The sequence below is a fragment of the Polypterus senegalus genome, chromosome 5 (genome assembly GCF_016835505.1).
Source record: "Polypterus senegalus isolate Bchr_013 chromosome 5, ASM1683550v1, whole genome shotgun sequence".
Taxonomy (NCBI): domain Eukaryota; kingdom Metazoa; phylum Chordata; class Cladistia; order Polypteriformes; family Polypteridae; genus Polypterus; species Polypterus senegalus.
In genome coordinates, this window is record NC_053158.1 from 187279917 (window position 1) to 187294113 (window position 14197).

The window sequence follows — 14197 nt, forward strand, 5'->3', positions numbered from 1 at the left end:
AAAGCTATAGCAATGTCATGTCATTTATGTATGATACATAAACATATTTCTGCTAGCCTACCTGCTGCAAAATTGCACCATTTGTACAAGACAAGTAGAGCTATTTTATGTGTGTAATTTATCACTTACCACTGTCTTGTTTTTTCTTATCCTCCTCTTCCTTTCTCTTCTTTCTTTTTTGGCTTCCTGAAGCATAATTCCGCTTCATGACTGCCGAGGAAGTTTTGTATTTTGCCGGCAGCAGAGATCGCGTGGTTGGCTGGCTGCTGTCAGCGAGGGGGGCCCCCTTGAGGGGGATCCCGATAACAGTGTCATTGCACTTTACTGCATTCACTATCAATGGGGCGCTCACACAGTTTGTCGCTGCATTTTATTCTTAACCAGTCGTTGTCTTGGGGCCCCAGGCCAGCTCGGGGCCCAAAGCAATTGCTTGGTCTGCCTGCCTTGTCGCGACGGGCCTGATTACACCCGACTCTTCTTCATCCACAGGAGCACTGACTCTAGTCTGAGGTCCTTCCCTGATTGTCAGGTTCCTAAAATTGTCATGGAGAGCGATTTCTGCAACCTTCATCTCAAGCCTGGTATCAGCTTCTTACATCTGTGGTATTGTTCTTTTAGTCACTGACCACAGTTCATGACAATCTTCAAAGTGAAGAGATTTAGAATGACTAGTAAATCAAGTACCTTATCTAAGTAATTCACTTCAGCACAACTCTTAATAAAATGTCTGCTATAATGACATTTATGCATCAACCTGTTGGCCAATTTTAGAATCTCCTCCACTTTCATACCCCAAAGTCCTTACAGATTTCCATCTGGGGCAGCTGCTTTTACATTCAGATGCAGAGAGTAAGAGACTGTGAGAAGACTGTGACCCTTAGATCTGAAAAGTTAAAACTCATTCCATTTCTTTCAAACTGCTGGTAACCTGACTAGCAGCTTTAAGGTGACCCTTTCATCCACTTACCAAAATGGCATAAAGCTCTGTATGTTAACACTAGAATGGGAAAAACACAAATCTACTGATAAAGGTTTGGTAACAAGGCCAATGAGGTACAGAGAAGTGAGTCGCTAACTTCTGTCTCTTCACTTTCCACTTAAGCTCTGCTCCTTCTGCTCCAGTAAAGTAATGTTTCGCATCCCAGCATTCAGTATGTCAAGACCTGTTATTTAATATTGCACCTGACCTCAATGATGTTTAAGTAAGATGTAAAATGTGGCATTTTGTACTGTTTTTTAAGCAAGTGAAGAAGGTTGGTCTTTCCTAGGCAAAAAAAGTGGAATTGTCTCTGTAGTAAGCTAATGACATTCATTAGGCTGATAACCAAAACCTATTAACCGACTCACAACTATCCTTTTTCCCAGTCCAGTGACTTTGTCTTTCTTTCCCAATCTGTTTGCTTAAAATGTTGTCCTGTCCCTCCCGCTCACATAATGTAGCATCAGAGTGTCAAAGTGGCGGAGCCCATACAAACAAACAAAAGAAACTGGTGACACTCAAAGAAAAACAAATACTCAGAATGGCACAATGACAGTACCATAGTAACAGTAAATGTAAATAAAATATTGGTGCGGAAGTCTTTTCAGCAAAGCTATGATACAAAATAGGCTTTAAAATTGCAAATTACATAAATAAAATTTAAAAAATGTACTTTAACTCCTTTGGTACTGTCTTTATTTCTCTAGAATGTTTTTACTGACCCTTACATTTATTTTAGTTTTCAGTTTTCTCATACAAATATCCTATCGTGTCCTATCAGAATCCTATCCGAGTTAACTTGCTGAGTTACACCATTTTGAAAAGCGATTTTTCTCGTCAGTTCTTTTTTTTTTTAATATTTAGTGTTAAACAATGTTTGGGCTGAACGTGCAAGGAAACTTCATAAACTAAATAAAATGGTAGTTCAGCCCAGATATGTGCTCTTTATAGTCACTTACTGCAGGTTTGGTTTGTCTCCATTGAACTACATTTAGAGGAACTCTTCTAGATAGCATCTAACTCTATGAACTTTTATCTTATTTCTTTCCTGTTTTGTAGAATATAACAATGTGGAGCCCTTTGTTCCTGCTAAGCTAGAAGACCAGCTAAAGCCAGAGATAGAATATGATGACACTGGGGTAGAGAACTACACCATTATGAAATGAGTGAAAGGTAGGAAATTCCATTGCTGTTAAAGTGATGTTACCTGAAGCGTATCTCATTGCACAGCACAGCTCAAGACATTGTTGCAATTTATATATTCATAATTTTATTTTAAAGATTTGCTTCATTCAGAATCACAAATTGCCCTTTGCCTGTCAAAAGTCTCAAGGTTAAATGAGAAGCGTACTGTCTAAAAGTGCATCAATGCTCAAGTGACTGCATTGTCAGTTGGGTTAAATGGAATTCTTTTGTTGGATAAACTTTCCTTTTTTGCTGCCTGAGCAGAGTCGATGTCCTGGATTTGCATTCCTGTATCCTGGTCTGGAGAAGAGGTTGTGAGACACCACCATTAAAGAAAAATCCCAAATACATTTTTGCTCTGGCCTGGTGTTATCATATTGACAGTACAAAAGAGCTTTTTGCTAAAAAGAGCCCTGTTACTATTGTGAATCAATGTTTAAATGCAAGATGTGTCATACCAACAATGCTGAGGACATGTTTTGGTCAAAGAACCAGGAGCTGGATATAAAACAGCAAAAAGGGTCAAAACTTGGAAATCAAAAACATGAGCAAATATTTCTACATGACAAAAAAAAGTCAAAGACAAAAGTTTATTTGCAAAACCTGAAATACCATCAGAATAAGATGTTAAGTAAGGGTTTTGAGTGCACAGAGTAGATAAAGAAGTGCTCTTTTCAATGACCTTTTATTCTGTTACATCAAATGCCCACAGTTTAAAACCTCAGAGGATATGATATGAACTAATATAGCAATGATCATCGAAATACAAGATAACACCGAAAATGATCCAATAATTTATACAACCTGGAAACGCAATGATCTGATAATATCAGATTTAGGATGCTCCAGAAGAGTTATTGACTTTTAACCTAAATCAGCTTTGCCTGTGACATTATAAACCATATATCCATCCATCCATCCATCCATAATCCAACCCAATATAGCCTAACTACAGGGTCACGAGGGTCTGCTGGAGCCAATCCCAGCCAACACAGGGTGCAAGGCAGGAAACAAACACTGGGCAGCGCGCCAGCCCACGGCAGGGCACACACACACACCAAGCATACACTACACTAGGGACAATTCAGAATCGCCAATGCACCTTACCATATTTAAAAAAATATTATTTCTAACTTGCTCACAAGGAATGTTCCCTCACTTAAATTTCTAAAGCACTCAGGTTTTGAAATAAATTATTAAAAAATGAAAAATCTTGTGCCTTCATGCATGAAATCCCTCCTTTATGATGTAAAGACTGCACTTACAGCTGGCTGAAGGTACAGTAAATGACTGTCCTTGCTCCATAAACACACTTTACTAGGCCATCGAAGGGAATGTCGAAAAGAAGATCAGGGCATCTGGAGAACAAAAAAAAAACAGAAAAATGTAAAAAAACAGAAAAATATGTTTGTTTAAAAGTCACAAAGGCAGATCCCTGGTTATGATTTAAAGTTTTTAGTCAGGTTGCATTGGGCAACTTCACCTTTTTAATTGTAATTTTTTTCTGCTCATAGGTTAATCATTGATGGCTAATGAGACTTCAAAGAGACTCATTTATGCTTAATTTAAGAATCGCATTTATCATAGATGTTTATCTTCTAAAATTCCTTATGAGAAATAACTTTAGACAAAAAGGAGAAATGAGCATGAGATACAACTTTAGTAAAAGTCAATTCAGTTTGAAAAGAATTTTATAAGATCACTTTCTAGTCTTGTTTAAATCTCTTTCAAGACTTCATCTTCTTCTGGCTGCTCCCGTTAGGGGTTGCCACAGCAGATCATCTTCTTCCATATCTTTCAAGACTTCATACTATTTTCTTATTATTGGACTGATGCTCTTATCCAAGGCAACTTATAACATTCAAGATACAATCAGTCACATTTCTTTTGTTCTTTTAATTGGAGCACAGGCAGGTGAAGTGACTTGCTCAGGGTCACATTGAGGTGGCAGTAGTGGGATCTGAACCCATAACCTCAGGAACAGAAGTCCATAGTTTGAACCACTATGCCACACTACCTGCCTTTTCTTATACAATGAGTATGAGCTTATTGGCGCACAGCTACAGTAAATAAATTTGAGTAACTATTGTATTTTAATTAACAATATTAACACAAACATCTCTTCCCAGGTTAAGAGCCTGGGCATCATTCTAGACAGTACCCTTTCTTTCCATATAAGTAATGTTTCTCGGACTGCTTTCGTCTATCTCCGAAAAATTTCTAGACCTGTTCTTGAAGAGGCATGACCTGTTCTTACACAACACAGTACTGAATTACTGGTTAATGCCCTTTGTCACCTCACGTGTAGATTACTGTAATGCTAATCTATCTGGCATCCTACAAAATCTTATCCATCACTTTGAACTTCTTCAAAATTCTGCTCCTAGGATAATAATCTGTTCTAAATCCACTGAACATATTACACCTATTCTCTCCCAACTGCACTGGCTCCCTGTTAACTACATAATACAACACAAAATACCGCTCATAACATTTAAATCTCTCCACAACCGCACTCCTCCCTATCTTATTGATCTCCTACAGACTTACAGTCCCTCTCGCTAATTTAAATCCTCATCTGCAGCTCTACTTTCTGTACCACACATCAAACTCTGTTCTATGGAAGCTCAAGTGTTCTCTCCTTGTGCTCCTCAACTCTTCCATCTCATATCCATTAACTGGACTCAATAACACATTTTAAAACTGCCATCAAAACTTATCTTTTCAAACTGGCATACCAACTATGACTTAACACTGTTACTGCCTGTTATCTTTGTATGTTTGCTACTACCTCTGTACCTTATTGCTTTTTGATTTTATCATTCACTTTGTTTGTATTTTATTAATATTGTTTAATTTCATTGGAAGGTGTCCTTGAGTGTTAAGAAAAGTGCCTATTAAATAAAATGTATTATTATTATTATTGCAGTATTCAGAAGCAAAGAGTACAGTTTTATAATCATAATAAAGTGTTGTATTACCACAAACAACTTCATTTCACTAACTATTACTGAGCACACAATGCAAATACTTTCAAATTGCAAAATAAAATGTCAAGACACTACTTGGAGAATCTGAGCCCATTGTGTGACTTTGCTGAGATCTCTGCTGAAACTCGAGAGAAGACATTGGTGAGAATACCGGGATATTTTTTCTCAGGAGAATAATTTGAGAAACATGAGACAAAAGAAAATGTCTCCATATTATTTCTTTGTGATCTCATTGTTGTCAAGGAGACAAGATATTAAGGAGAACTCTTGTCTGATTTTCTTATTCCTATGAGTTAACTTCATAGGGCAGTATATTGTGTACCAGTGTAAAATGATTACAAAATTGGTAAAACTTATCTTTCATATAATAAAAATAAATTACTTCTTACATTGAAACCCATTAATTTTTTGCACTTTTCATTACAATGCATAATGTATATATAAAGAAAAATTAATTACTTCACATTAAATAAATTAAACCCAAGTACCAGTACACACTAGGAAGCATTTGACTGAAACTGTAACTCTTTCTGCAGGAGATTTATGGAAGGAGCACCCCGAAGAGACCCAGCACCTCTTCACAAGCAAGAAAGATGCTGAAATTCCTGAAGACTGTCTACTTTTCATTTGTCTTTATTTTGTTAGTTAAAGATGTTAGGAAACTGAAGGTCTTTAGGATCATTACATAGTCCTTTTTTAAGTTTGTCTCTGTCAAAATGCAACAGAGGTAGTTTTTAAAATGAAAATGAGACTAAATGAGGTTAAAAAGTACCTAATGAATGTTAACATCAGAGTCTGTGAATGCAGTCCAACATAATAGAAATTTGGAGCTCACTAATGCATCATATTTTTTATGGCTTCCCTGCCTTCTACTTTCAGTCAGATACAAACTGCATTACTTGAGCTTCAGTAACACAAAAAGTTCTGATTCAGCTCAACCCCTGAGACTGTATGTTTTCAGGTTGACTTCAGAACATGTTTTTAACCTAAGTCAGTAAATGGTGACATTTTATATGAAGTAATACATTCATAAACAATATAAAATTTTAATTATATTAGAAATGAGCAGAGTAGTGGCTATGTGCTGTTATCTGGTAGGTTGCCAGTTCAAATCCTGTTAGTGCCAGATGGGGTCTTACTCTTCTGGGCCCTTGAGTAAGGCCCTTAACCTGAAAATTGCTCTGCGGGTGCTGTACAATGGTTGAACCTGCACTCTGACCCCCAAAGGTCATGCAAAAGACAGTTTCCCCTCAGAGATTAATGAAGTATATCAAATCAAATCAAAATATGAAAAATAAAACACTGTACAAAATACTAACAGACAACTTGACTCTCTGCTGCATTAGTACACCACCACTGTCAAAACTGTAAGAATATGCATAATTTACTGTACAGCAATTCTTTGAGCCCCAATTATAAGTTAGGAAGTATGTTTCAAGGAAGATTGATTGTATATAAAATAAAAAATTTGATATACTTTGAAAATATGCATAAAAACACATATATATACAGTATATGTGTACTGTATATATATATATATATATATATATATATATCCATCCATCATCCAACCCACTATCTCCTAACTACAGGGTCACGGGGGTCTGCTGGAGCCAATCCCAGCCAACATAGGGCGCAAGACAGGAAACAAACCCCAAGCAGGGCACCAGCCCACCACATGCACACACACAACACACCAAGCACACACACGGGACAATTTAGAATCACCAATGCACCTAACCTGCATGTCTTTGGACTGTGGGAGGAAACCCACGCAGACAACATGCAAACTCCATACAGGGAGGACATGGGAAGTGAACCTGGGTCTCCTAACTGCGAGGCAGCGGCGCTACCCACTGTGCCACTGTGCCACCTCATATATATATCTTAGCCCTACATGTGTTTTAATAAGTTTACATGTGTTTAAAGCGTGTGGGAGGGGTATTTTAAAGCTTAAACTATAAAAAAAGTTTATTTACAGTATATGGTCTTTCTATATCGCGGATTTTCACGTATCGCTGATGGGTCTGGAATGTAACTTCTGCAATAGGCGGGGGATTACTGTAAAGCATAGGGTCTTTACCCAAAAGTGTGATTTTGTAGGCGACACTTGACTTTCCAGTTGCTATAACTGCACAAATTCAGTCTATCAATCGTATTGTATAACAAGATCAGTCAAGGATTTTTTCAGTTTCATTTAATTTCATTCATTTTTTTCTCATTTTGCCTGTGTTACGTTTGTACCACAAGCTAGATATATTGAATTATGTTTTTGTAGCCTTAAAATTAAGTAAATAAAGTGCTTTATCTATGAATACCTTAGATGTGAGTTTTTTTGTAAGTAAAACAGTGGTGACTGATATGCCATGAAAAAGGGGCACATTGGATCCTAAAGGTAAACCAGAGCACATTTGATGCAGTTTCATACAAGAGCTGAAATGAATGCTGCTTTGAAAAGATGTTTAAAATGTTTTTTAAGAATCTTTTTAAATCCCTTTCCTCATAGGTATTCACAACCTTCTTTCTGAGGGTCTTAGAGAGCTCTTTTATTCTTGGCATGATGACACCGCACATGTCAATAGCAAAGAGACCACCAGACCCTCGAGATATGTGGAGTAAATTAAAGAGGGTCCATCTACATGCTCAATAAGGAGGTCTAATCATTGGCATGTCATCTGGAACTCCTGATTTTAATTATATGAATATGATGCGGTGATAAATGTAGAGGAGTATTTTCCTTTTCCCACATTGCAAATCTGCATTTTTGTTCATTTAAATTATGAGAATGAATACATCAGGTCAATTTTATGTATCATTTGTTCAAGTAGATCATTTTTCGTAGGCACTGTTAGCATGAACATCTAATGTTTGTCTGTCCTGATATGTTGATAAAGTCAACAATTTCCATGGTGTGTATTTGCTTTTTCACGTGACCATGTAAATATATGTACAGAGGCAAAAAAATCAGAACCTGAGCCTAATGTTAAAATTCAAGTTATGCACTCTGTAAGTAATTAGCACTTAAATTTGACTTTGCTTTCCATTCATTTATTTTTCTGTTTGAGATGTATTTGAAGTGAAACTTATTCAATAAAATGTAAAAATATCTTATTACCGATATTACAATTTAAAGCCTTTAAAGTGTTTTTTATAAACTGTAAATGTTACTTTGTGGGTAGTACAGTTATAATCAGCTGGCTGCTGCACAGATCTGCAGGTAACACCTGTGCAGGATACAGGAAAAGCAGATAGGCTTATATAAAGCAGGCGAATATTTGGTTCTGGTTAAAGCAAATAATTTGTAACATCTATTTTTAGATACAATTAAATAATAACAATTCATATCCTACTGCCTCTGCTTCTGTTTTTTTGTATCTGCTATCTACTATATAATAAAACAATAAGGTTTCTGTGAATGTCCAGCTCCTCTAAGCAATACGATTGGTCAGTTTAGCTTTGGTGTGATTGGTCAGTGAAGCTTTGATGTCACAATCAAAAGAGGAAGTGAGAGTGTGAAACAGATGAGGAAAAGTAAAGATGAAGGAGGCATGCTGACAGTCACCTTCAGAGAAAGGGAAGTGTTTAAGTGGACAGGAGGCGAACAAGGCTCCACAAAATGTCAGAGACTGAGAAGCAGACTTATTGGACTGTGATTGAGAGAGGCAGATACAGAGGACTGAAGGTAGACCTAGGGCAAGAGATATCAAATATTTTTAAATGTATTCTATTACCACATGGTTGGTAAAATATGTAGTCTGTATGCAATATAAAATGAAATTGCCAAAAACACTTTGTAGATTGTTTCACTACTTATAGTTTACATTTTTTGACATTTTAGAATAGCAACTGATGAGTAAATCAAGTTATCATTATTTATGGGTAATTAGTACATAAGGACCACATTCAAATAAGCTTATGGCTCTCCCTCTAGCTATTTTGGTGCATTGACATTGTGAAGGATTAATATTTACTACTGTGTTTCATTGGTTTTTCTGTACAGTTTTCTTGCTTATCCCAAAGTTGTATTTGCTAGGGTGATTTAAATGTATTCATTATGGATGTGTGAGGCTGTGTTTGTATGTGTTCTACTGATATAAACCGTATGAACCATGAATAGTTGGTTCATTTCTTAAGCCAGATGTTCCAGCTGCCTGATGATCTTGAACTACATTAAAGAGGTTTGTAAATGTATCTATGCATTCTAAAGTGTCACACTAAAACATAATGTGTAACAGCTTCCTAATGTGAGGCGATAACACCACTCATCCTTTCATCTATTTCCATTTTTGTCTCAGAATTGGACAGAAGTGTGATACAGCACCCTATAAAGCGTGGCATACAGCCAGAACACTGGTGTGCACATCAGGACAATTTCATAGAATAAGAGGCCTGACAACCTATAATATATTATAGTGTATGAATAATTTATTAACAAAGTATGTGATGCTGACATGCAAGAAAATGTGTCATATAAGTGTGGCAAAAGCAAAAGCATGGGAAAGGTCAAAAGCCATGAAGAATCCGGCTGTACCATTTACGCAAAGCAGGCAGTCGCCTACGGTGGCATAGTCTGGGAGGGGTTCAGCATTCTTTCTAAACATTACATCTAAACCCTGACTTATAAACCAGCAAGGTCCCCATTATTTGATGTAATATGCATACTGTATATCTTCTTGTCCGAAACACCAAGGGGGATCAGCAATTCTTCAATATAATATATATTTATCACCACATCCAAAAATGCTTATGACAATGCCCTCGCGATGCTGAGGCCCCATATACTGTATGAATAAGGATATATATGTATATATATACAGTACAGGCCAAAAGATTGGACACACCTTCTCATTCAATGTGTTTTCTTATTTTCATGACCATTTACATTGGTAGATTCTCACTGAAGGCATCAAAACTATGAATGAACACATGTGGAGTTATGTACTTAACAAAAAAAGGTGAAATAACTGAAAACATGTTTTATATTCTAGTTTCTTCAAAATAGCCACTCTTTGCTCCGATTACTTTTTTTACTCTCTCTTGACATTCTCTCGATGAGCTTCAACAGGTAGTCATCTGTGAAGTGAAAACCATTTCAGGTGACTACCTATGACTACCTGTTGAAGCTCATCGAGAGAATGCCAAGAGAGAGTAAAAAAGTAATCAGAGCAAAGAGTGGCTTCGCGGCTTCACTCTATGGCGATTTTTTTCTCATACACGCTTTCTGAGAATTTTTATCTAAGCCCTACGACGGCTCCTAAACGTGCTGCTTTTTCTAAGTTTTCTGACAATAAAACTAAGCGCCGGAGGAAGATGCTTACTATCCAGGAGAAGGTGAAACTCTTGGATATGATTAAAGATGGCAATATCCTACAAAAGCCTCCTCACGCATATGAAAAGACAGCGCCAGCAACTGCCTATCAAGATGTTCTTCAGCCACGCACCCAGACACCCACTGCCTACTCCTAGTACTTCTTCACTGAAGACAACAACGCACCTGCTGAAGATACTGCACCACCTCTGAAGACTCTCCTACTGACGTCGTGCCTTCATAGGTTAGTGGTTGCGTGCAATTAAATGTACAGTACAATAATCTACTATATAAAAGCGTTCAGGATTGTCCTTCTGTCCCGTGAGTGCAAAGCGTAGCAGTATTCCGCTTTTTACAGATTTACTACTTGCAGCTTGAGGTACGAAGTGACGCCATGTGAGTAGAGTTCTGGTGCTCTCATCGTTCCCTTGCTTTTGTGCGCGATGCGCTGGAAAAATAGACAAAATTATGTCTCTGGAAATAATTAATGTTGACGGAGTACAAATGCCTCACCACGTAGTAAATATCAGGGGAGATGGTGCTTGCTTATTCTCATCTATAGCTTATTTAGTGCATTAATCTCCGTCTTTAGCGGTACATATTCGGGCTGACATTGTACGACTTTGGACAGGCACTTGAGGGGATAAAAAAAAAACTTAGGTTTTTGGAAGATGATATGAATGGGCACTTTGAAGTTCTCATTCCCTACACTTACATGCCTGATGTACACATGGAGCGCACACAAATTCACGAAATTTGGTAGGTGGCTTCCCTGTGCTAACCAAAACCGATGTACGTACTTATTTCGGTGGTATGACGCCACTGTCAGCCTCCATATTGAATTTTACAAACATCACTAATTCTCCAACTTCCCGTGTAGGTAGAAGGCTGAAATTTGGCAGGCTCATTCCTTACAGCTTACTTACAAAGGTTAAGCAGGTTTCATTTTGAAATTCTACATGTAATGGTCATAACGGTCAACAATGTCCGCCATGTTGAACTTTCTTATTCATGGCCCCATCTTCACGAAATGTGGTAGGCGGCTTCCCTGCGCTAACCGAAACCAATGTACGTACTTATTTCGGTGGTATGACGCCACTGTCAGCCACCATATTGAACTTTCCAACGTCACTAATTCTCCAACTTCCCGTGTAGGTAGAAGGCTGAAATTTGGTACTTATTTTGGTAGTATGATGCCACTGTCAGCCGCCATATTGAAGTTTTCAACAGTCTGTTACTTATGGGCCCATCTTCAAGAAATTTGGTACGCGGGTTCCCAACGCTAACTGAATCCTACTTACGTACATATATATCGTCCATAGCCTGCAGCTCGGTCACCGTGTGAGGCGGCGTTGGATCCCAACGCCTCCCACGTTGTTGGCTGCCTGCCTATATAAGGCCGTCCGTCACTCCAGTCTCTACATTCCCTTCCTTGCTTCGCCACGGGATTCACGTCTCCCTGCTGATAACTACAGCCTTTTATTTAATCCACGGCTTCTCCGCTGTTTTATTGTTCATTTATTACGATTATAGTTATTGTGTAGGTATTTTAGACTTACTTTACATTGTTCAGGTACCCATTTCCTTTATCATTCCAACCGTACCCCCATTAACATGTCTATCGAGGTGATCACCATTGATCAAAGAACTCTCACTTACCGAGTGGTTTCCATTCCCAGAGATGGCCCCTGCCTTTTCCATTTTCTGTGTTACATATTGCACGGCCATATCAGGCTCACTCTTGATATCCGGAGGAACATTGTGTCTTATGTATTGAATGACTGGGACAGGTTCAAGGTGTGGACTGATGACGGTACAGGAGGTAATTATACTACACAGGAGCACTATAAGAATGAAATGCTTAAGCCCTTCACCTATGGTTCTGCATGTGAGTTGATGGCTGCCGCTGAATTGTTCGGTTGTCGCTTTCAAGTGCACCGAAATGGCCAAATATTTTACACCTTTCAACAACCTTCAATGCCTCTTAAACATCTTAGATTCACTGGTGACGATTTCAGTAGTGGACACTTTGATGTTTATGAATGTTTAAACTCTCAAAAGCTGGATGTGAAGTTATCGATGAAACCGGTCGTATGCTTACAACACTTGACAGATGCCGAATGTCCCTTCAACACAAGTCCTGCAAATACTTTCGTAATTGGAACAAACCATGAAATTCAAACCGATTATGACATCAGCAATTCAAGCTGTGAGATTTGAGACAAGATTACTGTTCACATGGCCAACTGTAAGTTACATGCTCAAGAGTAAGCTCAGCGCACAGCTTGGTCATATTACAACCAGAGGGCTGAACTGACAATGTGGTTTACAAGGAGATCCTTAACAAATAATTATTGGCATATTTTCCCTCAGTTTAAAAAGGTTTAATTTTCTTCTTAATAAATATTTTAAGGCAGTACTTCGCCGCTGCGAAGCGTTGGTATTTTGCTAGTAATATATTTGTAACGTCTAATGTGTCTTATTTTCTCTTATTTTGTCTAATATATTGGGTAATACGAGTGTAATTGTGACTAAAGGGTGTTATTTCATGTCTAGAGGGCTCTAATAATGTTAAAAAACGTATTTAGAAGGTCGTAAACAGGTTTTCTATACTCTAACTGCGAAAAAATTCGATTTATAAATAAAGAATCCTACTTTGCGATAATTCATTTATCACGGTAGAGTCTGGAACGGATTAACCGTGATAAACGAGGGCTCACTGTATATATATATATATATATATATATAAACGTCTATGCCTGGAAGTGTGTGTGTCTGTCTGGCCCAGTAGTGAGAGGTGGAGTCGGGGTAAGGGTTCTACCTCAGAGGAAACAGAAAACTCACTTAGCCGCTAATAACACAAGCAAGACAAGCACATCAGCAAAACAAGACCTCAGAAGAAAGACAAAGTCTCTTAGCCACTAACATCGGCAAAGCGGTATCCCTTTTACTTTTCCTCCCACTGCTAATGCACAAGCGATGCAAGCACGTTGGCAAGACAAAACCTCAGAAGAAAGACAAAGTTGCTTAGCTGCTAATGCACTAACGATGCGAGCACATCGGCAAAACGAAACCTCCTAGGAGAGAGAGACACCCAGAGTAGTTCCTTTCAATTACCTGACATCTCTACATTAATTTTTTTTTTTCTGACGATTTCAATAGTTTCTATGACCCTGGACGTTTTACAGCATGGGCTTACACAGCTAGTATATATATATATGTTTTTGGGGCACTGTTTACACCGTTGCCTAGAGTAGCCTTAAATGCAGAGGCAGACCTGGAAAACAATATGAGTCAAAATGCAAAACACCAGAACAAAGACTTTCACAAAGGCAGATTGTGCAATTCTACAGTGAAAATCCTGTATCAGGCTCCATCTTTCACTGACACTCCCATCAAGCTCACAGATGGCTCAAGTACAACCTGTATGTGGTTAAAGTGCCTGGGGACAGAATTCCTGACAAAATACAGGAAGAGCAGGTTCCTACTTCTTCAGGACAGGTCACACTTGCAGAGGCTGCACTTGTTTCAGAACTTGAGGTTGTGAAGAACCATTCTAAAATTAGCTGCTAATATCATCCAAATGCATACAAGCATTTTGCTATGAATGATGGTTATGGTACACACCATCCATTGCTTGAATGTAGCAGGAGTAATGAAAAAACCAAATGACACTGCAAAGTGGTGTCTTTCCAGAATTGTACAGTTCAGCTAATTGAAATCCACATGGAAACA

General features: G+C 38.1%; 1 protein-coding gene across 1 annotated transcript in view; it reads left to right on the forward strand.

Annotated features, from left to right (window-relative positions):
- Positions 1-14197, forward strand: part of LOC120529925 (deleted in malignant brain tumors 1 protein-like) — a 104339-nt gene that overhangs the window by 44409 nt on the left and 45733 nt on the right. Inside the window, exon 17 of the mRNA XM_039754133.1 lies at positions 2039-2144. Coding sequence (XP_039610067.1) covers positions 2039-2144 — 106 coding nt within the window. The remainder of the gene's footprint in view (positions 1-2038; positions 2145-14197) is intronic.